The sequence below is a fragment of the Vigna angularis genome, chromosome 3 (assembly GCF_016808095.1).
Source record: "Vigna angularis cultivar LongXiaoDou No.4 chromosome 3, ASM1680809v1, whole genome shotgun sequence".
Lineage (NCBI taxonomy): Eukaryota > Viridiplantae > Streptophyta > Magnoliopsida > Fabales > Fabaceae > Vigna > Vigna angularis.
In genome coordinates this window covers 27,054,094-27,077,119 of record NC_068972.1, presented here as the reverse complement: position 1 = coordinate 27,077,119, position 23,026 = coordinate 27,054,094, and the positions used below count along the sequence as shown (strand labels likewise).

Genomic DNA, 23,026 nt, shown 5'->3' with positions numbered 1-23,026 from the left:
GGGGTTGAGGGAGTTGAGGACCACTTGAAAGTCCTTCTGTGTTTGATGTTTTACTGTCTTCTACCACATTGGCAAAAACAGTGCTGTTCTAATAAAAATCTACCAAGAACTTGTCTTTTTGGTCGTTCAATATTGGTTGAATCTATCAATTGGTATCTAGAGCACGATCTTGGTCCTATGGGACACCTGCATTACGGTATGGTGCATACCCGAATGGAACCACAGATGGATTCTGAATGGAACCACAGATGGATTCTGTCAAAAAGATGATGCAAGAACTGGCTCAAGATCGTAACCCCCAAGAAATTGAATATCATGGGAGGCTTCAATGCTTGGAAGACATGATTCATGGGCTAACTATGGTGGCGTAGCAAGTGTCAGTAGCAAAGATTACGTCTCACAATATTTCTGGAATTAACGAAAGCAATGGAAGGAGCAGAGAGCAGGTTCAGGAGCACACAACGTCCTCCTCAAGATGGAGAAAATTAGACATTCCTGTTTTTGCAGGCAAGGAGACTTATAGATGGATGAATCGATTGGAGAGGTATTTCAGATTAAAGGATGTGATTGAGGAAGAGACAATGCAGGCGGTCTTGATTGCTTTAGAAGGTAAAGCTTTGAATTGGTTTCAATGGTGGGATACTTGTAACCCCAATTCTACTGGGGATACCTTCAAGATTGCGGTTGTATGAAGATTTCAATAAACAATGCTAAAAAATCCATTTGAAGTTAGCCCCCCATCCAACTAAGAATCTTGGTGATGAAAAAAGATGGGAGATGGCAATTTTGTATAGATTATAGGGCTCTCAACAAGGTGACCATTGCAAATAAATTCCCTAGATGATGGAAAACCCCCTAGTCATGGCCAAGCATACTCAAGAAGAGTTGAAGTCATTTGTGGAAGGTGGGCCCAAGCTCTTATCATCATGGACCATCAATTAGTTCTTAGTAGATTAGGTCCATTTTAGGCCTTGTATAATGGGCCAAGTAGTCTAGGTTTTCTTTTAGGCCTTGTATTTGGCCTCTGGTTGTAGTGTAGGGTTTTAGGCCCTAAGGAGATACATGGATCTAAGGTAAAAACCTAGCTTGGAGAGCAAACCTTCTAGAAGTTTGTCGGCCCTTGGCTAGAGTGGTTTCCAAGTTGCTCTCTTAATGAGACATATGTTCTAGCCATGTGGCATTCTCCTAATGGAGAGGATTTCTCCTTATTAGTGGTTATCTGCCATGCTCTTAATGGAGAGGATTTCTCCTTAGTAGTGGCCACCTATCATCTGGTCTCCAAGTTAGAGTATTAGGGCTTTGCTTCTATCATTTGGAGACACCTTTAGGGTTACCTAAGCTTATAAATAGAGGTGTCTTCTCCATGTACATTCACCTTTGAATTGAGTATTGCTATGCTGCCAAATTTGTGCCATACTACTCAACTTAGGTCGCCAAGGCTAGACCACCTCATCTAGGTTTCCTCTAGCCACCTTTCTTTAAGAATTGGCCCAATCTCTCTTGAGAGCAACCAAACATCAACAATCCCACCCTTCTAATATCCCAACTGAGAGCATCCCCACCATACAACCCCATTGCTTTTGCACAATCACCCTCATGGTCTCATCTTCATGCTATGGATCATCCAAACCTTTCTAATAATCTTATTTCTGCTAAAATGCTTACCCATGACCTAAAGTGTTTTGTAACCTTCTTCCTACTCACTGTGTTTTTAAGGATCTTGCCACAAGGAGGATGATTAGAACTGTTAAGAAATAGGGAGGGTTGTATTGTTTTAACAACTTGCCACAAGGAGGACAATTCGAATGGTTAAGGAACATGGAGGGTTGTATTGCTTTCACAACTTGAGAACTAAAGATAGTATTAGTACACAAACAAGTACCTTTTGTCTCCAATCTTGCATTTCTGGTGCTAAATAGTTTGTCATGTTTATTGACGATTGTATCCATGTTACATGGATTTTTCTCATGAAAGAAAAATAAGAAGTTTTTACTTTATTTGTCAAATTCTTTCATATGGTAAAAACACAATTCAGGAAGTCAATTAAACGTTTACGTTTTGATAATCGAAGGGAATATGTAACTCATGACATGTATAACTTCCTTTCTGAAAATGGTGTTGTTCATGAGGATTGGCCATGGTGGATCAACAACTAGCTCTGATTCCATAAATAAACCAGAAACCAGAGATCAAATAAACCATAAATAAACCAGAGATCAAATAAACCAGAAACCAGTCGTGTGATTGTGTAAAAGGATGCTTGACATTAAGTGTTTAGAATCATATTACATCCTGTTCAATTCTGCTAGATAGAACTTAAAAGAGAGGAAGACAAAAGTTACATACTAACTAGTGTAAACTTTGAAAATTACAAAATAAGAGAAAATAAAAAACAGAAAGAAATACAACTGAATAGAAAATAATAAAATACAATCAACAGCAAACATAAGATGTATAACAGTAGCAGACACTAACAGAAAACATAACATTAATAGTGTGCATACACCCCCAACAAAATGACATTGCTGAAAAAAAAAATATGCACCTTCTTGAGGTGACACGACCAATTCTTTTCCAAATGAATGTCCCTAAATGTTATTGGGAAAAGGCTCTACTCATTGTGGCCTATCTTATTAACCTGTTACCCTCTTGAGTCCTATTGAGTTCATATCTTCCTTCTATCCATCTATTCCTTTACTATCTAGTCTTCAAAGTCGAGTGTTTGGATGGGTTGTGTTTGTTGCTGTTTAGGGCAATTAAGTCTCTGAAGGTTTGTTGCTGTTTAGGGTAGTTAAGTCCCTACAGGTTTGTGGCTATTCGCCTTTGAAGGCCTCCCATATGTTACTCATGGAAATCATGTTCTTGAAGTTTTGTTGTTGTTCGCCACTATTGATGGCAATCCAATCCCTACAGTTTGCTGTTGTTCGCCATTGGAGGCCCTTCATCTGTTCTTGTAGTTTGTTGTTGTTTGTTGCTGCAAGTCATCATCAATTTTTGATGGAAATCTCCCTCGTCCATTGCTGCCCACATTGAAGTTTCATGGTGCTAGTTCGCCCTCGTCCTTTGCTGTCCAAATTGAAGTTTCATGGTGCTAGTTCGCCCTCGTCCATTGCTGTCCAATTTGGTTTATTGACGTTCTCTACAATTGAGTTTGACTATTCCAAGCTTGGTTCATACAATCTTGTATGATCCAGCTTGAGGGGGAGTGTTGTAATTTGAGATAATATCTTTAGAATCTTCCTAATTAGAGGAAATAGATATATAATCTTTATTTTATTTTACTTTCCTAGCTTCCCTATTTCCCGTTTTAGGAGAATTAGACTATTACAAATAGAAAGTATCAGAATGTATTTTTTATGATTGAGAATAATAAATCAGTCTTATTTTCCACTATGTTAGAAGTGGACTTTAAGCCTAACTCAACCCCACTTATAAACTATGAATTGGCCTTATCTCTAGTCGATGTGGGACTTCCAACACACACCCCTCACGCCGAGGTATATACATCTCGAGCGTGGGATTAGACATTTTTAATGGGTGGTTCGATAGCGACCCGATAGCGGGTAGAACAATATGCCCAACAAACAACAAATATCGCTAGGATAGGCTCTAACTATGGCTCTGATACCATGTTAGAAGTGGACTTTAAGCCTAACTCAACCCCATAAAACCAGCTGTAGGGTGAGGTTTGTACCCACTTATAAACTATGAATTGACCTTATCTCTAGTCGATGTGGGACTTCCAACAGATATGTTCATTGTATGTGATAAGATTATGGCCAAGCAGCTGTCTAATTCTCATATACCAAGTCTTGATCAATGGGCTGATATTTTAACTAAGTCCCTTTCTTCAGTACGTTTTGCTCATTGAGGCAAACTCAATGTGAAGAGCTTTTCTTCAGAAAAAATTTCCCATTGAGTTTGACTGGGGCTGCTAGCATACTATAGTTGGCTTGTTTTAAGTCAGTCTTGTATTTTGTACAGCACTGTATGCTTTACTGTAAGTTTATTTCTTTTATGTACAGCTGTAAGCTTCTGTTAGTATTAGCAGAAACATGACTCTTATAAACGGCTATCATGGACATATTTCAAATTGTTCTGAGATCAATAAAAATGTTTCTTTCATTGTTCATATTCTCTCTTTTCTCCAGGCTCACGCTGTCTAAGAGAAAGAATTAATCTGAAAGAAAAAGTCTTTATTCAATTGATTAATTTGAATTAGTGCATCAACTTCTATATATAGAGAACTCTTACCCTAAAGTAATAATTACAAAGAGATCTCTGGAATCTTGAAACAAGTTAACTTCTAGTAATACATTTAATATCCTACTAGCAACTTCCACTAATGCATTTAATATCCTACTAACAATAGTTACTATATAATGTTCTAAGTTTATGAACACTACATTGTGTTACGTACCTGAGGTCGATACGTAACGATCCACAAACACAATAGGCAACAAAGCTAAAGAATGAATGATAATGAACGAATGAATCTCTTTTATTCATGGTATTATCTGAATAAACAAAAGTAAACAATAATTGGGAGCATAACCTCCATCAATTATTTGGGAGCATAACCTCCCTCACAAGACAATAATGTCTGTCACAAAACTCAATAATCAAAAGCATACCTTTAACCCTAGACTCTTCCTTTATTTATACTAATTATTTCCTAAATAAAATATTTCCCTAGAATAAAATATGAATATTGTTCTAAATAAAATATTTCCCTAAGATATATTCTTATTTATTATAATTATTTCTAAATATTTCCCGCCTATCCTAACTGTTGTCCCAGTTAGGATAGTCACTCTTCAACCGATCGGCTCAGGTCAATTGCTGCTTCCCACCGTTCGGCCTAGTCACTCTCCCTTGTCCACCGTTCGGCTTGCTCGCTCCCTGCCTTACACCGTTCGGCATGGTCGCTCCTCGCCTTCCACCGTTCGGCCTGGTCGCTCCTCACCTTCCTCCATTCGACTTGCTTCCCCCTACCTCCTACCGTTCGACTCCAACTCTTCACCACCTTCCACCGTTCGGCTAGACCTCTCCACGCCTTCCACCGTTCGGCTACCATTCGGCCTTTACAGTCAATACCGTTCGGCCTCACTTCCCTCCTACCTTCCTTCTCCTTCTCATATCCTTTCCAAACCTTATTATTACCCCCTACCTTATATCGTAACACGTAATACAGCTCAGCAAATATCAATTTCGTGTATCATTCCCTTTAATATCCTACTAGCAACTTCCAGTAATGCATTTAATATCCTACTAACAATAGTTACTATATAATGTTCTAAGTTTATGAACATTACTTTGTAATACAGCTCAACAAGTATCAATTTGGTGTATCACTCCCTTTGATCTCTCTTCTCCTTCTCTCTATCTAATCTCTTAAATTCGAAAGCTTCAAATATTTCAGCAACCAAGCTTAATACCACTAGGTGGCAAGTCGCTACAAAGATTATTGTGTGTCTTTTGGCTTTATCAAAAGTCAAAACTTTATAAAATCCATAGAGTTAAGGTCTTTTTAAATTATTTATCATGTTGTTTGTAGTCTTCTTCTCCCTCTGGTAATCATACTACTCCCATTTTATCCACATTTTGCTCAAGGATGCTTGTGTGAGGGAGGAAGGGAGAGGGGCAGGAATACTGATCAATAGATCTTAGCATGAACTGTCTAGTTTAAAACAAGTCAAGTGACGTTTTTTATGTGGTTGTGTTAATTTAAGGAAAATTCAATCTTGATTATCCATATATATAGCTGAAAGACCATAACTTACTCGATATACATTTCAAATGGGCAAGAACAAATAATAATTTCTAATTTTTATTTTTACCCATTTAATAAGCATAGGTACTCAATAAAATACCAAAAATGTGAAAGGTCACACAAGAAGATGGATCATCCAAACAAATATACCCTTGCATTCAACTCCAGACGGTTGTCTTCCTTCACCATCTCCATTAAAGCTGTTTCTAACTCCTCAGCTCTGTTCAAGGTTGGAACACGCACACAAAAATGAGTAAATTGTCTTTAGAAGATATCACAAAGATCTAAAATCACTGTACATAGTTTATCTTATTAACGAAGAAGCATGGGCAATGAAGAAGAAAGGTTACAAATAAGGCATCAAAAGTTCTTAAGGAAATGCAACATAAAGATTTATTAAGTGGTTGGTTTACGAGCTAGAGAACCAAATTGGTATATAAAGCCACTATACAAATGAAGCATATTTCATAAATGGGTCCACAATGTCGAACAAAGAGCATGGTTAATATGCATATATTGTTGTATTGTTGGCTGAGAACTATTTCCAAACCCCTTTTAGGCTACGTGGTTTAGATTTTAAATAAGACCTAATTGATAAAGTTACATGCAACATGAATAATATTAGCTGCCTGCTGTCCAGATGGAATATGTTACACACTAGATCTTCTTAATTTCCTTGGTAAGTGTCTATTTTAATATGCTTTATTCTATCAAGGTTTATAAATTATAGGAATTTGTGAAACATTGATTATCCACGGCTTGTCACGATAGAGCTTCATTGGACATTCAAACTTGACTTTCAAGTCATCTAGGATATTCTTTTACGATAGCAATTTGCACACTCCTTGAGTAATAAATTTGAATTTTGATTATACATGTCTTGCTACCACATTTCTTTTATGATGGGTCAGGGCACCAGTAACCTTTATTAGTGGTTGAATTGTCAAGGAAAACACAAATGACAGCCCAAGGATAAAGTTTGTCTCTGTGTTAGTTATGAATATGAACAAAGGTTGTAAATTCAAATGTTGTAAATGAGTCCATTTGAGGTCCTGAAGCAAGGAAAGAAGCTGTTCAAGAGCTCTACGGATTTCTGTTGTCCAGTACATGTGAGAGCAGTCTTTTTATCATCTATGATGCAGTGAGTAGCTTAACCAAAATATGCAATTAGCCCTAGTTAGTAGGAGATCCTATTTCCTTTTATTCTCAATTATGATTTACCTATATAAATGGATTAGTGCTTGTACTTCAAAAAAATAAATAATATTCAGATTTTAGAATTATTATTCCTTGTCAATTCAGCCTTTCCCCAATAAGATTTAACAACCTTTTCCTGAAGCAAAAGAAACGAAGTGTACCGAGTAAGTGCTCACTTTTCCTTTTTACCACCCCATTTTATTGAGGTGTGTTGACACATGCTGAGTCATGGATATTTACTCGTAATTGAAGTAAGGAGATTGTTGGATTGAAATAATGTCTGTGTGACAAAATGGATCTTTCCTTTTTGGGTTTGATCAGAATTAGGTACTACACCAAAACTAAACAAAGGTTGTGGTTTGATCATAACATTATTATTCCTCTACCATGCTTGGCTATGAATTTCGTCTTGTCTGAGCAACATGTCTCAATTTTCTTAGAATCTAAACTAGAAACTGTTCAAATTTTGTGTTCATAACAAATTTTTTCAAAGAAGGCCGTTGAAACAAGCAAGCAAAGACCATATCTGCAAGAAAAGCCTAGAGACCTGATCATGCTAATCAAAAGATATTCTGTGATCTGTTTCATGATACTTCAGTTGTTTCTAATTTGTTCTTTAAATATTAGGAAAAATATTCAGTTCATGTTCAATTCTCTCGTTCTCTCTATTCAGCCCATCTAAGATGGTATCTAGAGATTTTTCTTCAACGATCCAATTTCTGCACTAATTTCTTCACTGTCCCAATTGCAACTGCTTCAATTTCATCTTCTTTTGATTTCAATCAGTGCATTGATCGAGATTGTTTCACTTCATCAATTTATGTTTTTGTTCAGTGATTTGTTCTCAATTCAGCTCGAAATTGATTTAGCTTTGTAACTTGTATTCAAACATTGTAAAATTCCTGAGTCCAATAAAGTTGATTCTGGTTTATGTAAACCCTGCTATGATAGCAAAACTCACAGGTTGCCCTCTCATGATTCTAGCTAGTTATGCATATTCTCCATTAGAACTCATTTACTGATTTGAGGGGACCTAAACAAATTACTTCTCATGCAGGATATAAATACTATGTTTCTGTTGTTGATGCTTTTTCCATATATGGATTTTCTAATAAAAACTCCAGCTGAAACTTATTAAGTTTCAAACCTTTAAGGAAACTTTTGAGTTGCAACCGAATTTCAAAACCAAGAGTATTCAGTCTATTTGAGAGATGCAAGCCTATTGGCAAAGTCATAAAAACATTGAATATCATCTGCAAAAATGTTCTGAGCTTTCTTCCAAAATGTGTTACAGGTTTTAAAAGCTCTAAGTGTTCCCAATAGTTTTGGTTCAATACACTACCACAGTAGGGCACAGTTGGAAATCAACCTGCTTCCAATGTTCAGCTTTCTCAAGAGGCACATTGCTTCCATCTTGTTCAAGCTGGACATGATAACCTTGGCAAAGGAACCACATTTCAACATATGTAGAGCAAGAGAGATAATTTTTCCATTTAGTTTCTTGGAACAAATGGAAGGACTTCTAGAGAATGAGACAATAGCTTCGGTAGATATTTCTTTTGACAGAGAAGAAAACAACTAGTGCAGAGAAACCCCTAGGGTGACCTTTGCTGGGATGACTTTTGAACTTCGCTGAAATGAAGTTTCAATGTCAAAACAAAGATAGGGAGGTTCAACGAAAACTGTGATGGCAGCATGACGAAGTTCTGACGAGGAGAGGGTGTTGCGTGTGTGACACACACCTAGTTGCAATGGATAGAAACTTAGCGTGTGGTGGCGTGTGGAGTCGAACTAGCTTTCGGAACTGGCAAGGTTGGCCGTAGCTATCCAGATCCAGTGGTCACAAAAAAAAATAGGAAGGTGGCTGACGACGGTGATGGCCAATGGCCAATGGTGGTAGTGGACAACGACAATAGCCGGTGACGAAAGGCAAACGCGGCTAGATAATGTGCTAGAGATGACTGAAACTAGCAAAGCAGGATCAACCCGCTCTAATACCAACTTCAGATTAAAAAGAGAGAAAATATATTTTGGAGGGCTTGAAAGACCCCTCTTATGATATTCTATTTATAATGAAAGATACAATGAGAAGACGAAAGATCAAAGGATTGCCCTAGACTCTTAGGTATAGTTGGAAGAGGTTCCCAACACACTACTCCCTACTTTTAGACTTTAATAATTATTCTAACAAATAAAATGACTATTACTGATAAGATGTCAATCTCCAAATAATGCATGTTCTTGGGTGGAAACCTAGTAAATTGGAGAATAAATAAAATGTAATTGCAAGGCAACGTGGAGGCTAAATTTCGAGTTGTATTTGAATTGTTATGGTTGAAAATTATTTTGAATAACATTAAAGTGAAGTGTGAAGAACCTATGACCCTTACTATGATAATGAATCAACTTTTAGTAATGATCACACTCTACTTCAACATGATAGAACAAATCACACAAAGATAGATCAACATTTCATCAAAGAAAAATTGGATAATAGTCTTATCACTACTTCCTACATCCCATTAAGACTCCATCTAGTGAATTGTTTAAAAAGGGTCTTCCACAAAATGGTTTCATGATCTCACATGCAAGCTAAAAATGATAGATATTCATTCATCAAATTGTTGGGAAGGGTGTTGAGTTATAAGGAGATATTATCAGTCATTATAATTATGACAATTAAGATAATGCTTTTTGTCACCGCTTTTTTACAAACAGATAAACTCAATGCAGAAAAAATTATAGGGACTAAAATGAAAAATAAGATATATTACAAGGACCATTTTTTAAAAGAATATATGAGGAGCAGTATATTACATTCATAAAAAGTATATTTGAATCGATTTAGAATTATCAGGAATCCCCATAACTTGCAGATATTTAGAGTTCCTGATTTAGGTTGTATAAATTAGGAATTAAAATATTTGGCATTAATAGTTTTAAATGCATCTTTTCTATTGATGAAGGAAAATCACAAAAAATGATATTGGATAGGCATATACAAGGCTACATACAAAACAACTTCCAATGCTGACTTCTCAAAAGAATCCCTTAATTCTAGGATTCTCAACTTCAGATTTTAGGGAAACTAAAAATTCTCTTATACTGAACGCTCCCTTAATTTCTAAACCCAAAACCTAATGAATTAAAAAAGTGTACATTTAATTTACAATATCTAAACTTAACAGGTACAGTTTTTACAGTTATATTCTACTGACTTTATTTTATAAGTAGCAAGCCGGGGAAAAAATAGGTTTTAAAAGAGCTAGATTTACAATTTGAACTCCAAAAAAACAATGACTTGAGTATGGCAGATCTTTTCTCCTCCAGCAAACTGCATAATTCAACCTTCAACCAAACCACGAATCCCTTAATTCTAGGATTCTCAACTTCAGATTTTAGGGAAACTAAAAATTCTCTTATACCAAACGCTCCCTTAATTCCTAAATCCAAAACCTAATGAATTAAAAAAGTGTACATTTAATTTACAATATCTAAACTTAACAGGTACAGTTTTTACAGTTATATTCTATTGACTTTCTTTTATTAGCAAGCCGGGGAAAAAATAGGTTTTAAAAGAGCTAGATTTACAATTTGAACTCCAAAAAAACAATGACCTGAGTATGGCAGATCTTTTCTCCTCCAGCAAACTGCATAATTCAACCTTCAACCAAACCACCTGCACAGAAGCTGTTAATGATTGAAACTTAAAGAGTTGCACAAGAGTTGATTATAATAAAGTAATTATTTGTAGGGAAAATATAACTGTAATTCAAAATTAAGCCAGGACAATAGACTATGAAATGCCACGAATATAATTTATTATCAATGAAATGGTGGTTGAAGCACAGGAAAGACTATTGTCATACACAGAAAACCAACACAAACATAATAACAGGATTATATTCAATGGGTTTTGCATCTATACTCACAACACCCACACATGCCAACTCAGCCATACAAACGATAACCATATAACAACAATCCATCCCCACTATTCTAATAGTCTTTCTAACCGATTCACTATAATTAATTAAAATTTACTGAAAACTACAAAATCAAGAGAGATTCATAAAATGCTGATTGAAACCCACAAAAAATTGTAATTTCCAATAAATTTCAACCAATGTTGAAGAATGAGTTCAAAAAAGTATGTTAGCAAGTGAGTTTTAGCATTCTCATCAAAGGATATACAATCACATACTACATTCTTCTATAACTGCAAACTTTTACAGGAAGAATATGATATCCACTTATCCTCCATTTTCTTTGGAAGTAAACAGAAGTTTTCCTACATTTGCAAACAGCGAACCAGGTTTCTAATGATTATTTCCTTAATGTGTACATATCTTATAAAATTAATAGTCTGCACAATAATCCTCTATAAATTATTTAAACTAAACAAAATTGTACAAGCAGTTTTACAAATCACTATTACAGCCTGAGTACAGTGGGACAGAAATCTATAACATACCCTTTGTACAAGATCACCTTTATTCCATGACCACAATTTAAATTGATCAATAACAGGAATGCAGAAAGACAACTCGTAGTGAATTTATGGTCTAAAGAATTCAAGAAAGATAAGTTTTGTAATTCGTAAAATGTATTACTAATTATTAATGATGAGTTACAGTACTCAAGTATTCAGACAATCAGATAGCTTGAGCTGCAAGCTAGTCAGTGAACATCTAGCACTTCTACAACAGACTCCAGCTGTCCAAACACAATGACAGCCATATAATATAACTATCTATTACAGGATGGCCACTCAGCTTAACATGCTAGTAGAGAAAAGCCTAATACTAAGTATACTATTAGGGTCTAAATCTAAAACATGTGTAATTTCCAAATCTACAACAGTAAATTTTCTGATGCATCAGATTTAATCTATTTGAAAGGGAAAAAGTTCAGGAATATATAAAATCAACAAATAAAAGAACTATAGAAGAGCCAGAATATGTCAAAATTATTCATGATACTTAAATTATTTTCTGATGCACTTATTATGATTCCTTTTCAATCTTTTAAGTGAAACTGACTCAAATGCTGCAGCACAGACAGAATCATAACATGGCAGCAGCAACTGTGAAAAATGAACTTCACAATCAAGCATATCATGACCACTAAAATTACTCATGCATATATTTCACATCAAGGGTCGTATTTCACATTGTAAAGTGTCAGAATCCCTTGATTTATGTTGCCGTTAATATTTCCTTCTACAATTTTAACTACATAATTAGGAGATTTAATTACATTTCACAATTAGTTGGATAATTAGGACGATTAATAAGCTGACAGTATATTTTATATTTATTGTACAAGACCATTGATCCAGAATTGTAGGGACAGATTATAGCCATCATAAATTAGGATTTTCAGTTACTACGTCTATGCATTCTCTTTAAGAGAAATTGCTCCTCTATGAATAATATTAGAAACAGTTTTTCTGACATAAAGCATTCGAGCATCTTTTACCACTATTAAGTTATCTATGCTAACCTGATCAATATAGAAAAAGACAAAAAGTCATATCTCAAAGGCATTTCAATAGTAGACCAAGGTGAATTTGTAAGTCAAAATTGTGGTTAACGGCAGGTAAATTTCAATATACTTCACAAAAAAAGGCCTTTGGGGGAGAGGAGGGAATTGAGAACAGGAAAATGAATGTTGAGGTGTAGACTGTAGAGGAAGCAACCTGATCCTGGGGATCTGGAAGGGCCTCCAGTTCTGAATCAACATTGAGGCTACTGAGCATTTCATTTAAATTAGAGGAACAAGATGCCAATTGCACACTCGCATCAGCTACTGCAACACTTTCTTCAGTGGTTTTACTTTCTTCTACCAGAGATCCTCGATCATGTTTGAAACTATACAGTTTAGTTGCAATCCCTTTGGAATCCTTAAGAGCCCTTCCCTTCATTGATCTTTCTTCTATGACAACTAATACAGATGGCAGATGTTTATCTCTTAGTTCCTTCAATCTGGCCTCAGTCACTGCTGGATAACCCATACAAGCCGTAAAGACAAGTTGACTGCTATCAAATGTTGAACCAACAAGTGATTGCAGCAATGTAATTGCATCACCAGCATCTTTTGTTGTAACTAATGCCGGACCTAGAATAAGAGACGAAAAATTGTGCCATTTTAAAGAAGATATAACAAACTATAGTTTAATTTTGTTTACAACTTACACATGATAGTTTGCACAGATAACTCAAACACAGGAATGTAAAGTTCAATACCATATAATTCCATTAGAGCCAGTGCTGTTCGAAATAGCATAACACGGTTCCCTTCAAATAGTAGCACATCCCAAACACGAAGAACTAATATAGAGAAACACAAAACAAGATAACATTTCAGAATAACCAAAACTAAAAACCAATGCTGTAATATTAAAGGACATAAAAATAATTACTCCACATAAATCTCACCACTTTCCCAAGGTATTACATTCACAAAGATTGATAGAAACCAAGACCCAGATATCCATGGCACCTGCACTCCCAAGTAATCCAGATGATTAACTGCACCAAAAGCATCAGTAGAATAAAAAAAAAATCCAAGCTGATTCAGAAAGACAATTATTTGAAGATTACTGAAGAGCAAAGATAATAAATACAAACCCAGTTTGGGAAATCTTTCACGCATCAACTCCTCAAAAATAAGCTGGTCCACCTGACACATGAAAAGCTTCCATGATTGCAAAGAGAAATACAAACACCTCAATACTAAAATTAACAAAAAAGGCGTTTGATTTGGGAAACAGGATAAAGAAAATTTCTTTTCTCGAAAAAGAAAAAAGGGCCGGAAAATGATCATTACTTGGGATTCTATCATATCCTCAGTATAATAGCCTGCAAAATATTCATCAATAATGCCAACAAATGCCCTGAGATATACCAATAAAACATTAGATAATACAACCAAGTGTTTTGTTAATAATGTGGCCATATGTATAAACAGACAGCATTTTAAGAAGATCATTTTTACCTAATAATAAGTCAACAAAATAAAAAATTGGTCAAAGTACTATGAGGATACGTCTGGACACATATGCACAGGTACAACTAAGCCCACAGTTATGAGACCAACTAGTAAAGGCCCACACCGAAACAGGTTTGGATTTAACAAGCTCGTAACTAAACAGATCAATCCACATTTGATAGATTTCTTTAGGTAAGAAATCAATATCTGATAGGCAGTGGATTGTATATGAAAGGAGAAAGAAAAATTAAATAGCCTAACTGTTTTAACAGTTAGGATGGAGGCGGGAAAGGGATTGAATAAATAGTCCCTGCTGTGTTAGTTAGGGGGGTCTTGGAACGTTGGTTGTACAGACAGGTTCTTTGAACCTTGTGAGAGAGGTTATGCTCCCAACCCATTCTTTGTAAAGGACGATTTCTTTAGTGTGAATAAGAGAATTCTTTCTTTCTTTTACTCTATCGGCTACTAGAGAGTTATTGCTTAGGTTTCATACTGAGAAACCTAACAATTTGGTCCGACCTGCCGGATCCAAAGTGAGGTGCGTGAGAATTTCAATGGAGGGAAGAGTAGAGGGGAGACTGAATGTGATGGAGGGCCGATTGGAGACGGTGGAGATTGTTGTTGACGGGATGAAGGCTGAGACAGGGGCGTTGCGTCAAGATACTACTGCAATACGCCAAGAACTGAAGGAGATCATGAGAATACAGGGAGGAAGAGGTCGGAATCAAGAAGACCAACAGTCGGATGGTAGCCAGGCATCTGTCAATGGAAAAAGAAGGAGACAGGAAGAGGAGGATGGTGGAAGAGAGGGCGGATGTCAAGAGAACGAACCTAATTGGAGGAAGAGGGTGGAACTACCCACCTTTGAGGGATCGAATCCACTCAATTGGATCAATACAGCTGAAAGATTTCTTGATTTGCAAGGGGTGGCGGAGGAGGAGGAGAAGGTGTGTTTGGCTTTCATAAGCATGGAAGGTAGTGTTGGGTATTGGTTTAGGTTCTGGAAAGAGAAGGCCAAGAACCGTTCTTGGGAGGGGTTGAAAGACGCAATGGTGGCGCGGTTTGGGGGAAGAAGCAAGGGATCCGTATTTAAGAGGTTGGCCACCATCAAGCAGACCGGTTCAGTGGAAGAGTATATCCAAGATTTCAAAATCTTGGTGGTCAAACGTCGAAGATACCGGAGGAACAACTTCTAGGATATTTCCTGGCTGGGTTGCAAGAGGCGACACGTAACCAGGTGTGTCTCCTCGACCCTCAAGAATTGATGGTTGCAATGAGAATCGCATGTGATGTGGAGGAGCTCCACGGAGGCGCGAAGGCAGGAGGAGGAGGAATGGGAAGAAGTTTGGCAAGGGAGCGGGCTCGCGAAACCCAATTTCGATAACAGAGGGAGGAATTCTAGGAATTGAACCTACTCCGAATTCGTGAAACGTAGGGGGGGGGGGGGGGGGGAAGATGTTTGAGACGTGGAGGAGCCTTCAGCCCGGGCCATCAGTGTCCTGAAAAAAGTTTGAGAATGGTAATTATGGTAAAGGATGAGGAGGAGGACAGAGGAGAAGAGGAGACAGACTTAGTTCAAATGCAGATGGAGCTCTCTGCATTCTCTGCTGGAGGCCTTACCCAACCCAAAACTATGAAACTGCATGGAGAAATCAAGGGAAAGCAGGTGTTAATTCTAATAGACAGTGGCGCGAGCCACAACTTCATCAGTAGGGAGCCAAGGATTACGACTGGCCACTGTGGATACCCCACCCTACCTGGTTAGTCTGGGAGATGGGCAGAAAAAGGAGACTAGGGGGTGCTGTGAAAGAGTGAAGGTTCGCATAGGAGAGGTTGAGGTGACAGACAGATTTCACCTGTTTGAACTTGGAGAAGTTGATGTAATATTGGGGGTATAATGGCTGGCGACATTGGGATAGGTAACCTCGAATTGGGGGAAATCGACTATGGCTTTTAATCAGGAAGGAAGAAAGGTGACTATAAAGGGGGATCCGACTTTAGCAAGAAGGTTGGTGGCTCCGGAGGTCTTGTCGAAAATAAAAGAAGTGGAGGCCTGGATGTTAGTTTGAGAATTGGGTGAGATGGAGAAGTTGATGTAATATTGGGGGTAGAATGGCTGGCGACACTGGGAGAGGTAACCTCGAATTAGGGGAAATTGACTATGGGTTTTAATTAGGAAGGAAGAAAGGTGACTATAAAGGGGGATCCGACTTTAGCAAGATGGTTGGTGGCTCCAGAGGCCTTGTTGAAAATAAAAGAAGTGGAGGCCTGGATGTTAGTTTGGGAATTGGGTGAGATGGAGAAAGGTAGAGGAGAATTATCAGGGAATCACAGGAGATCAACAACAGGAGATGGAGAAAATCTTGGCGCAATATGTATGGGTGTTCAAGGAACCCAGTGGGTTACCACCAGATAGGCGCATGGTTACCACCAGTGAATGTGAGACCTTATCGATACCCAGATGTTGTGAAAAGTGATATAGAAAAACAGGTGGCGGAAATGCTAAAAACAGGGGTGATCAGACCTAGCACAAGCCTATACTCCAGCCTAGTTATATTGGTTAAAAAGAAAGATGGCAGATGGAGGTTTTGTGTGGATTATAGGGCTTTAAATCGGGCTACAATGCCAGACAAATTTCCTATACCAGTAAAAGAGGAATTACTGGATGAATTGAGAGGAGCCAAGTACTTTTCTAAAGTGGATCTCAAGGCCAGATACCACCAAATCCGAATGGGAGACCAGGATATCTAGAAGACAACATTCCGAACTCATTTGGGTCATTATGAGTTTTTGGTGATGCCATTTGGCCTGACCAATGCCCCTGCAACTTTCAAAAATGCTATGAATGATTTACTACAGCCCTACTTGAGGAGGTTCGTGCTCATCTTCTTTGATGATATATTGGTTTACAGTAAGTCATGGGAAGAACATATGAAGCATGTGATTCTGGTGTTAAAGAGGCTAGAACAGAATCAGTGGGTTGCTAACAAAAAGAAGTGTGAGTTTGGGCGCGTCCAAATAGGGTATCTTGGTCACCCGATTTCAGAAAAAGGGATGGAAATGGACCAAGAAAAAGTGAGGCCAGTGCTGGATTGGGAGAAACCGAGAAATCTGAAGGCTTTAAGGGGATTTCTCGGGTTGACTGGGTACTATAGACATTTTGTCAAAGACCATGGGAAAATTGCTAAACCCCTGACTAAGCTATTGAAGGGAGAGTTTAGATGGACAGCACGCGCGGAAGAAGCCATTTCCAAGCTGAAGAAGGCTATCACCTTTGCTCCCGTGCTGATTCTGCCAGATTTTGACTAGCCGTTTCATATAGAGTGTGATGCTTCAGGAGGGGGAGTGGGGGCAGTTTTGACACAGTGAAGAAGGCCAATAGCGTTTTTCAGTAAAGCATTGTCAGAGGGCTCATTGAATAAATCAATTTATGAAAAAGAACTCATGGCTTTAGTTATGGCCATACAACAATGGAGACCATATTTGTTGGGGCAAAGATTTGTGGTCCACATAGACCAGAGAAGTCTCAGATATTTGCTGGAGCAGCGGAGTACAACCCAGAACCAGCAGAATTGGATTGCCAAGTTGCTTGGGTATGATTTTGAGATTGTATACAAGGTGGGGGTTACTAACAAGGTGGCAAATGCCTTGTCTAAAAGGAAGGAGGATCAGGAGGATGGGGAAAAAGAATTAACGGTAGTGGCCAGACCCTATTAGCAGGATTTTGAGGAGATTTTAAAGGAAGTGGTGGAGGACATTAGGAAGGATCCAAATTCACACCCATCCTTTACTTTGGAAAATGATAGGCTACACTATAAAGGGAGGTTAGTGATATCAGCTCAGTCAGCCTGGATTCCTAAGCTGATAGCAGAATTCCATATGACACAAACGAGAGGACATTCTAGGGTGTATAGAACCTATAGGAAGGTGGCCCATTCGCCTTATTGGATAGGAATGAAGAAGGCTGTTACAGACTATGTTGCTAGCTACTTGGTGTGCCAGCAGCATAAATATCTAGCATCCTCTCCTCAAGGGTTGCTGCAACCACTGCCTATACCTAATGCTGTCTGGGAGGAAGTAAGCATGGATTTTATAGTGAAGTTGCCTAAGTCAAACGGGTATGATGCAGTGTTGGTGGTGGTGGATCACCTTAGTAAGTATGGCCATTTCATGCCTCTAAAGCATCCCTATTCAGCTCGCACAATAGCTGCAGTGTTAGTTAGAGAAGTGGTCAGATTGCATGGTATACCAGTTTCAATAGTAAGTGACAGGGATCCTCTATGCTTAAGTATTTTTTGGAAACAGTTGTTCAAGAGGCAAGGTACCCAGCTACAGATGAGCATCGCCTATCACCCAGAGTCTGATGGGCAAACGGAGGTGCTAAAAAGGGTGCTAGAGAGTTACTTGAGGTGCTTTTGCTCGGAGCAACCAAAGGGATGGAGTTTTGTTTTGCCATAGGCTGAGTATTGGTACAATACCAGCTTTCAGGGAGTTGCGAGGTGTACCCCTTTTGAAATAGTATATGGAAGATCTCCTCCATCGTTGCACAGGAGTTACAGACGCACGATGAAGCATTGAAGTAGTTGAACTTCCACTTAGCGCAAGCTCAAGAGTTGATTGTGAAATAGGCCAATAAGAAGAGGAAAGCAGTAGATATTGAGGTTGGAGACTGGTGTATCTGAAGATCAAGCCGCATGGGTAGACTTCTATGCCATCTAGACTGCACCCTAAGTTGGCAGTAAGATATTATGGCCCTTTCCAAGTTGCACAGAAGGTGGGAGAGGTGGCTTATAGGCTTCAGTTGCCAGACACAGCTCGCATACACCCTGTCTTCCATGCATCACACTTGAAGAAAGCAGTGGGTGACCGTAGTGTGGAGAAAGAATTGCCTACAGACTTACAAGGAGAGGGTCCATCTTACTGGCCTATCCGGGTGTTGGATAGGAGACAAATACAGCAAGAAGAGGAAGAGGTGCAGCAAGTGTTAATCGAATGGCAAGAAGGAGGTCGAGATGGAGCAACGTGGGAGGATACCATTAGCATCAGGGATCAATATCCGAATTACAACCTTGGGGACAAGGTTGAACATGGGGCGGTGCGTAATGATAGGCAGTGGATTGCATATGAAAGGAGAAAGAAAAATTAAATAGCCTAACTGTTTTAACAGTTAGGATGGTGGCGGGAAAGGGACTGAATAAATAGTCCCTACTGTGTTAGTTAGGGGGATCTTGGAACGTTGGTTGTCAAGACAGGTTCTTTGAACCTTATGAGGGAGGTTATGCTCCCAACCCATTCTTTGTAAAGGACGATTTCTTTAGTGTGAATAAGAGAATTCTTTCTTTCTTTTACTCTATTGGCTACTAGAGAGTGTTATTGCATAGGTTTCATGCTGAGAAACCTAACAATATCTCACGAACACAACACTCACACACCTACATTACTGGAAAAAGAGACTGTATATTATTCTTGCAATCAAAGAATACAGAAATACAGTTCCAAAACTCTCGAGGGAACATTTTCCCTCCACAGGATACAAGGTCCTGTCTGCACAAAGAATTTACAAAAGCTAACCCTTACAAAAGCCCTTCTGCCTTCTTATAAAGGCAACCCCTACTAACTAACCAACTGCTAACAGTTACAAACCACCCCTAACCGCCTAGCCACCTTATTAATTTCTTTTTCTCCTCTCATAAACTCTTAACACCCTATCATTACCCGCCACCTTTTGAAGAACCTTGTCCTCAAGGTTGAATTCTGGAAACTACTCCTTCATGGTCAAGTCATCTTCCCAAGTTGCTCCCTCTATTCCACCTTCTTGTCACTCAATCAACACCTGTGGCACGAGATCCTCCTTCTGCTGCTTTCTTCTATTCAGCACCCTGAGTGCCCAACATATTGGCCTTCCTCCCTGTAAATCTTCTAGTAGATCTATCTTTATCTGTTGTGTACCAACTGTCAGCTTCAGTTGGGATACATGAAATACAGGGTGTTTCCTAGCTGTGTCAGGAAGCTGAAGTCTGAACACCATTGGTCTAACTTGTTTAATCACTTGAAAAGGTCTATATTATCATGCTAAGAGTTTCGGGTACAATCTGGTGGGCATGGATGCCTGCCAGTGGGGTCTGATCTTCAGATAAACAGAGGCCCCTTCCTTTATTGTTGTTGGTCTCCTTTTTCTATTGGCATACTTAGCCATCTGGTCCTACGTCCACGCCAAATGATATCTAAGTTGTTTCAACACCTCATCCCGGGTTTGCTGTGCCACTGCCTCCACTGTTGTTTCCCCTAGCACAAATCGTGTTAGAGTTGGTGGAGGTCTCCCATAAACCACCTCAAAGGGACTACACTTGGAAGCTCCCTAATAACTGGTGTTATACCAGTATTCTGCCCAAGGCAGTATCAAGCTCAAAGTTTTTGGTTGTTTAGAGCTGAAACATCTCAGATAAGCTTCTAGTATCTGATTGAGCACCTCGGTCTGCCCATCCGTTTCAGGATGATAGGCAGTGCTCATAAGTAACTGGGTACCCTGCAGCCGAAACAATTCCTTCTTGTTAGAATGTGTTTTATTTCTGTTAGAATCATTGTTTTTTCATTAGTTATATTTTTTTCTTATTTAAGAGATTATAATTATTGTGAATAATGAGGATATCCCTGAATCATAGGGATTTGGTTGTCTAGGAGTTATTATTGCTTCCTAAAATAGCTTCCTAGCCTTGTATATATGGATTGTATTCTCAGCATAATAATAAGATTCTACCCTAAATTCTGAGATGGCATCAAAGCTCTCAAATTCTGGGAGCCGTCTCTGACTGCGCACACCAAAACCCTACACGACAGCCTTTATTGTTGTCGCACTCAAAACCCTAGACAACCTTCATTGTCGTCGCACACAAAACCCTAGACAGCAGCCTTAATTGCTACTGTGTTTTCGCAGTGCAACTTTCATTGTTGTTGTGTTTCTTGCAGTACTCTTTACGGCTATGTGCACATGGCAGACCAACATATTGAAGTGGTAAATATTGGGTCACAGAGGAATCAAGAACAACTGCAGAACCTCAACACTGCCTACCAATTGAATGGGAAGAATTATTTGAAATGGGCCCAGCTTGTTCGCAGAACTTTGAAAGGAAAAGGGAAGGCTAACCATTTGACTAAAGATGCTCCTAAAGAACAAGATCACAAATTTACAAAATGGGATGAAGAGGATTCTATGATTATGGCATGGCTATGGAATTCCATGATCCCAGAAATCACTGATACTTGCACGTTTCTTAATTCTGCCAAGGAAATTTGGAATGCCATGGAGCAATACTCCAAAGCTAAAGATGCTGCTCAAATATATGATGTGAAGGTGAAAATTGTTGCTGCAAAACAGAGTAACAAGACTGTTACAGAGTATGCCAATCAACTTAAATCCCTAGGATGGAATTAGACCATTATAGGGTCATTATTAAAGCCAAGTGCTCAGATGATTCTACAATGGTCAAAGAGTATATTGAGCAAGATAGAGTCTATGATTTCTTGGTGGGGCTAAACTCTGATTTTGATCAAGTGAGAAAAGAAAAAATCCAGGTATTAATAAAGTAGTAGCTATGGTCAGAAGTGAAGAAAGTAGAAGGGGAATAATGCTAAAAACTCCAACCATGGAAAATTCAGCCATGGTAGCTACTAGATCGGCCATGATGGTTGACCCAAAAAAGGGGGGAATAACCAATATGGAGAATAAAGGTGAAGGAGTGTGGTGTACCTTCTGTAACAAGCCTTGCCACACTCGTGATAAACGTTGGAAGCTGCATGGAAAGCCACCAAGTAGAGATTTGCGATCCCAACACCATGACAAGGAGTGCGAAAAAAAGGGAGACAACACTAGAAAGGGTGGACATGCACACATAGGTCCTACAACCAATGAAGAAAACATAGGAGGAGTTTGTTCCACTTAACCAGGATGAGGTAGAGCAGATGAGATCATTCCTCACCAAGTTGGATAAGTCACCAGGTAGTTGTTCTCTGGCACATTCAGGTATGTTTGGTGAGTTCCTTTCTTTTGGACTTAATGCCTCAGATAAAAACCCTATTGGATACTAGATTCTGGGACTGCTGACCACATGACACCCCTACCTAAAAATTTCTCGTCTTACACCCATTGCCCTAGAAACAAGAAAATATCCACCGTTGATGGCTCTCTAATGACTAGAGCAATTCAAGGAGCAGTTCAAATAAGCCCATCTATAACCCTTAAAAATGTCCTTCATATTCCTAAATTGTCTGTCAGTTTAGTTTCCCTAAAAGAACTCATACAAGATCTATCATGTAATGCTATTTTTTATGACAATTTTTGTATTTTACAAAACAGGTACTTGGGCCAGATGATTGGACATGCTAGAGAATGTAATGGCTTGTATTACTTGGACCATCCAAATTTGCCACTAGACTTGGAAAATAACATCTCTTTTTTCTCTGATTCAATAAAGACCAGCAGGGAAAAGGTCTTCCTACAAACACCTCTATTGGTGGCTCATCTTCTGATCCCTCAATATATACCAATTATGTGAATGTACACTTGTCTATTGACAAGTTAGATGGCACAAATTATGCAACATGGGCGTCCGACATCAAACTTTGGTTGAAGAGTCAGGGGTACTTAGATCATCTTACTCAAAATGTGACTACTGCTCCCATAGATGACACTTCCCGCTGGATGAAAATTGATGCTCAGTTATGCATTGTTATAAAGTCCACCATTCACTCCTCACTGAAACAAATGTTTCGATCCTATGAAACATGTTCAGAAGTATGGGCACAAGCGAAGTTGTTATACACAAATGACACTCAGCGTCTTTATGGTGTTTGTCAGGACCTATTAACTGTTATTGGTCCGCGCAATCCTGGTCCCATGGCAGAATATTTGGGTAAAATTCATGCCCTTCTTCATGACTTTAATGATATATTACCTTCTGCTTCCATTGCTGCTGAAGAATTGGAACAACGATCAAAGTTCTTCATGTTGTTGGCATTATACGGACTCTCTGATGATGTTTCTCATGTCCGTGATCAGATTTTGGG

The 23,026-nt window shown here is 38.6% G+C and overlaps 1 protein-coding gene across 5 annotated transcripts in view; it reads right to left on the bottom strand.

Annotated features, from left to right (window-relative positions):
* Positions 1–23,026, bottom strand: part of LOC108320239 (uncharacterized) — a 48,011-nt gene that overhangs the window by 4,445 nt on the left and 20,540 nt on the right. For 3 of the 5 annotated variants that reach the window (XR_008247733.1, XR_008247734.1, XM_017551614.2), the window contains exons 7-13: positions 13,802–13,868; positions 13,603–13,654; positions 13,411–13,503; positions 13,219–13,302; positions 12,672–13,090; positions 10,588–10,649; positions 5,924–5,993 (exon numbers count right to left, since the gene is read on the bottom strand). Coding sequence is in view for 3 of the 5 variants with exons in the window: in XM_017551614.2 (XP_017407103.1) it covers positions 5,924–5,993; positions 10,588–10,649; positions 12,672–13,090; positions 13,219–13,302; positions 13,411–13,503; positions 13,603–13,654; positions 13,802–13,868 (847 nt within the window). In the remaining 2 variants the exon portion in view is untranslated. Of the gene's footprint in view, positions 1–5,923; positions 5,994–10,587; positions 10,650–12,671; positions 13,091–13,218; positions 13,303–13,410; positions 13,655–13,801; positions 13,869–23,026 lie in introns of all 5 variants that reach the window. The other 2 variants (XM_017551613.2, XM_052874677.1) reach the window with 1 other exon arrangement.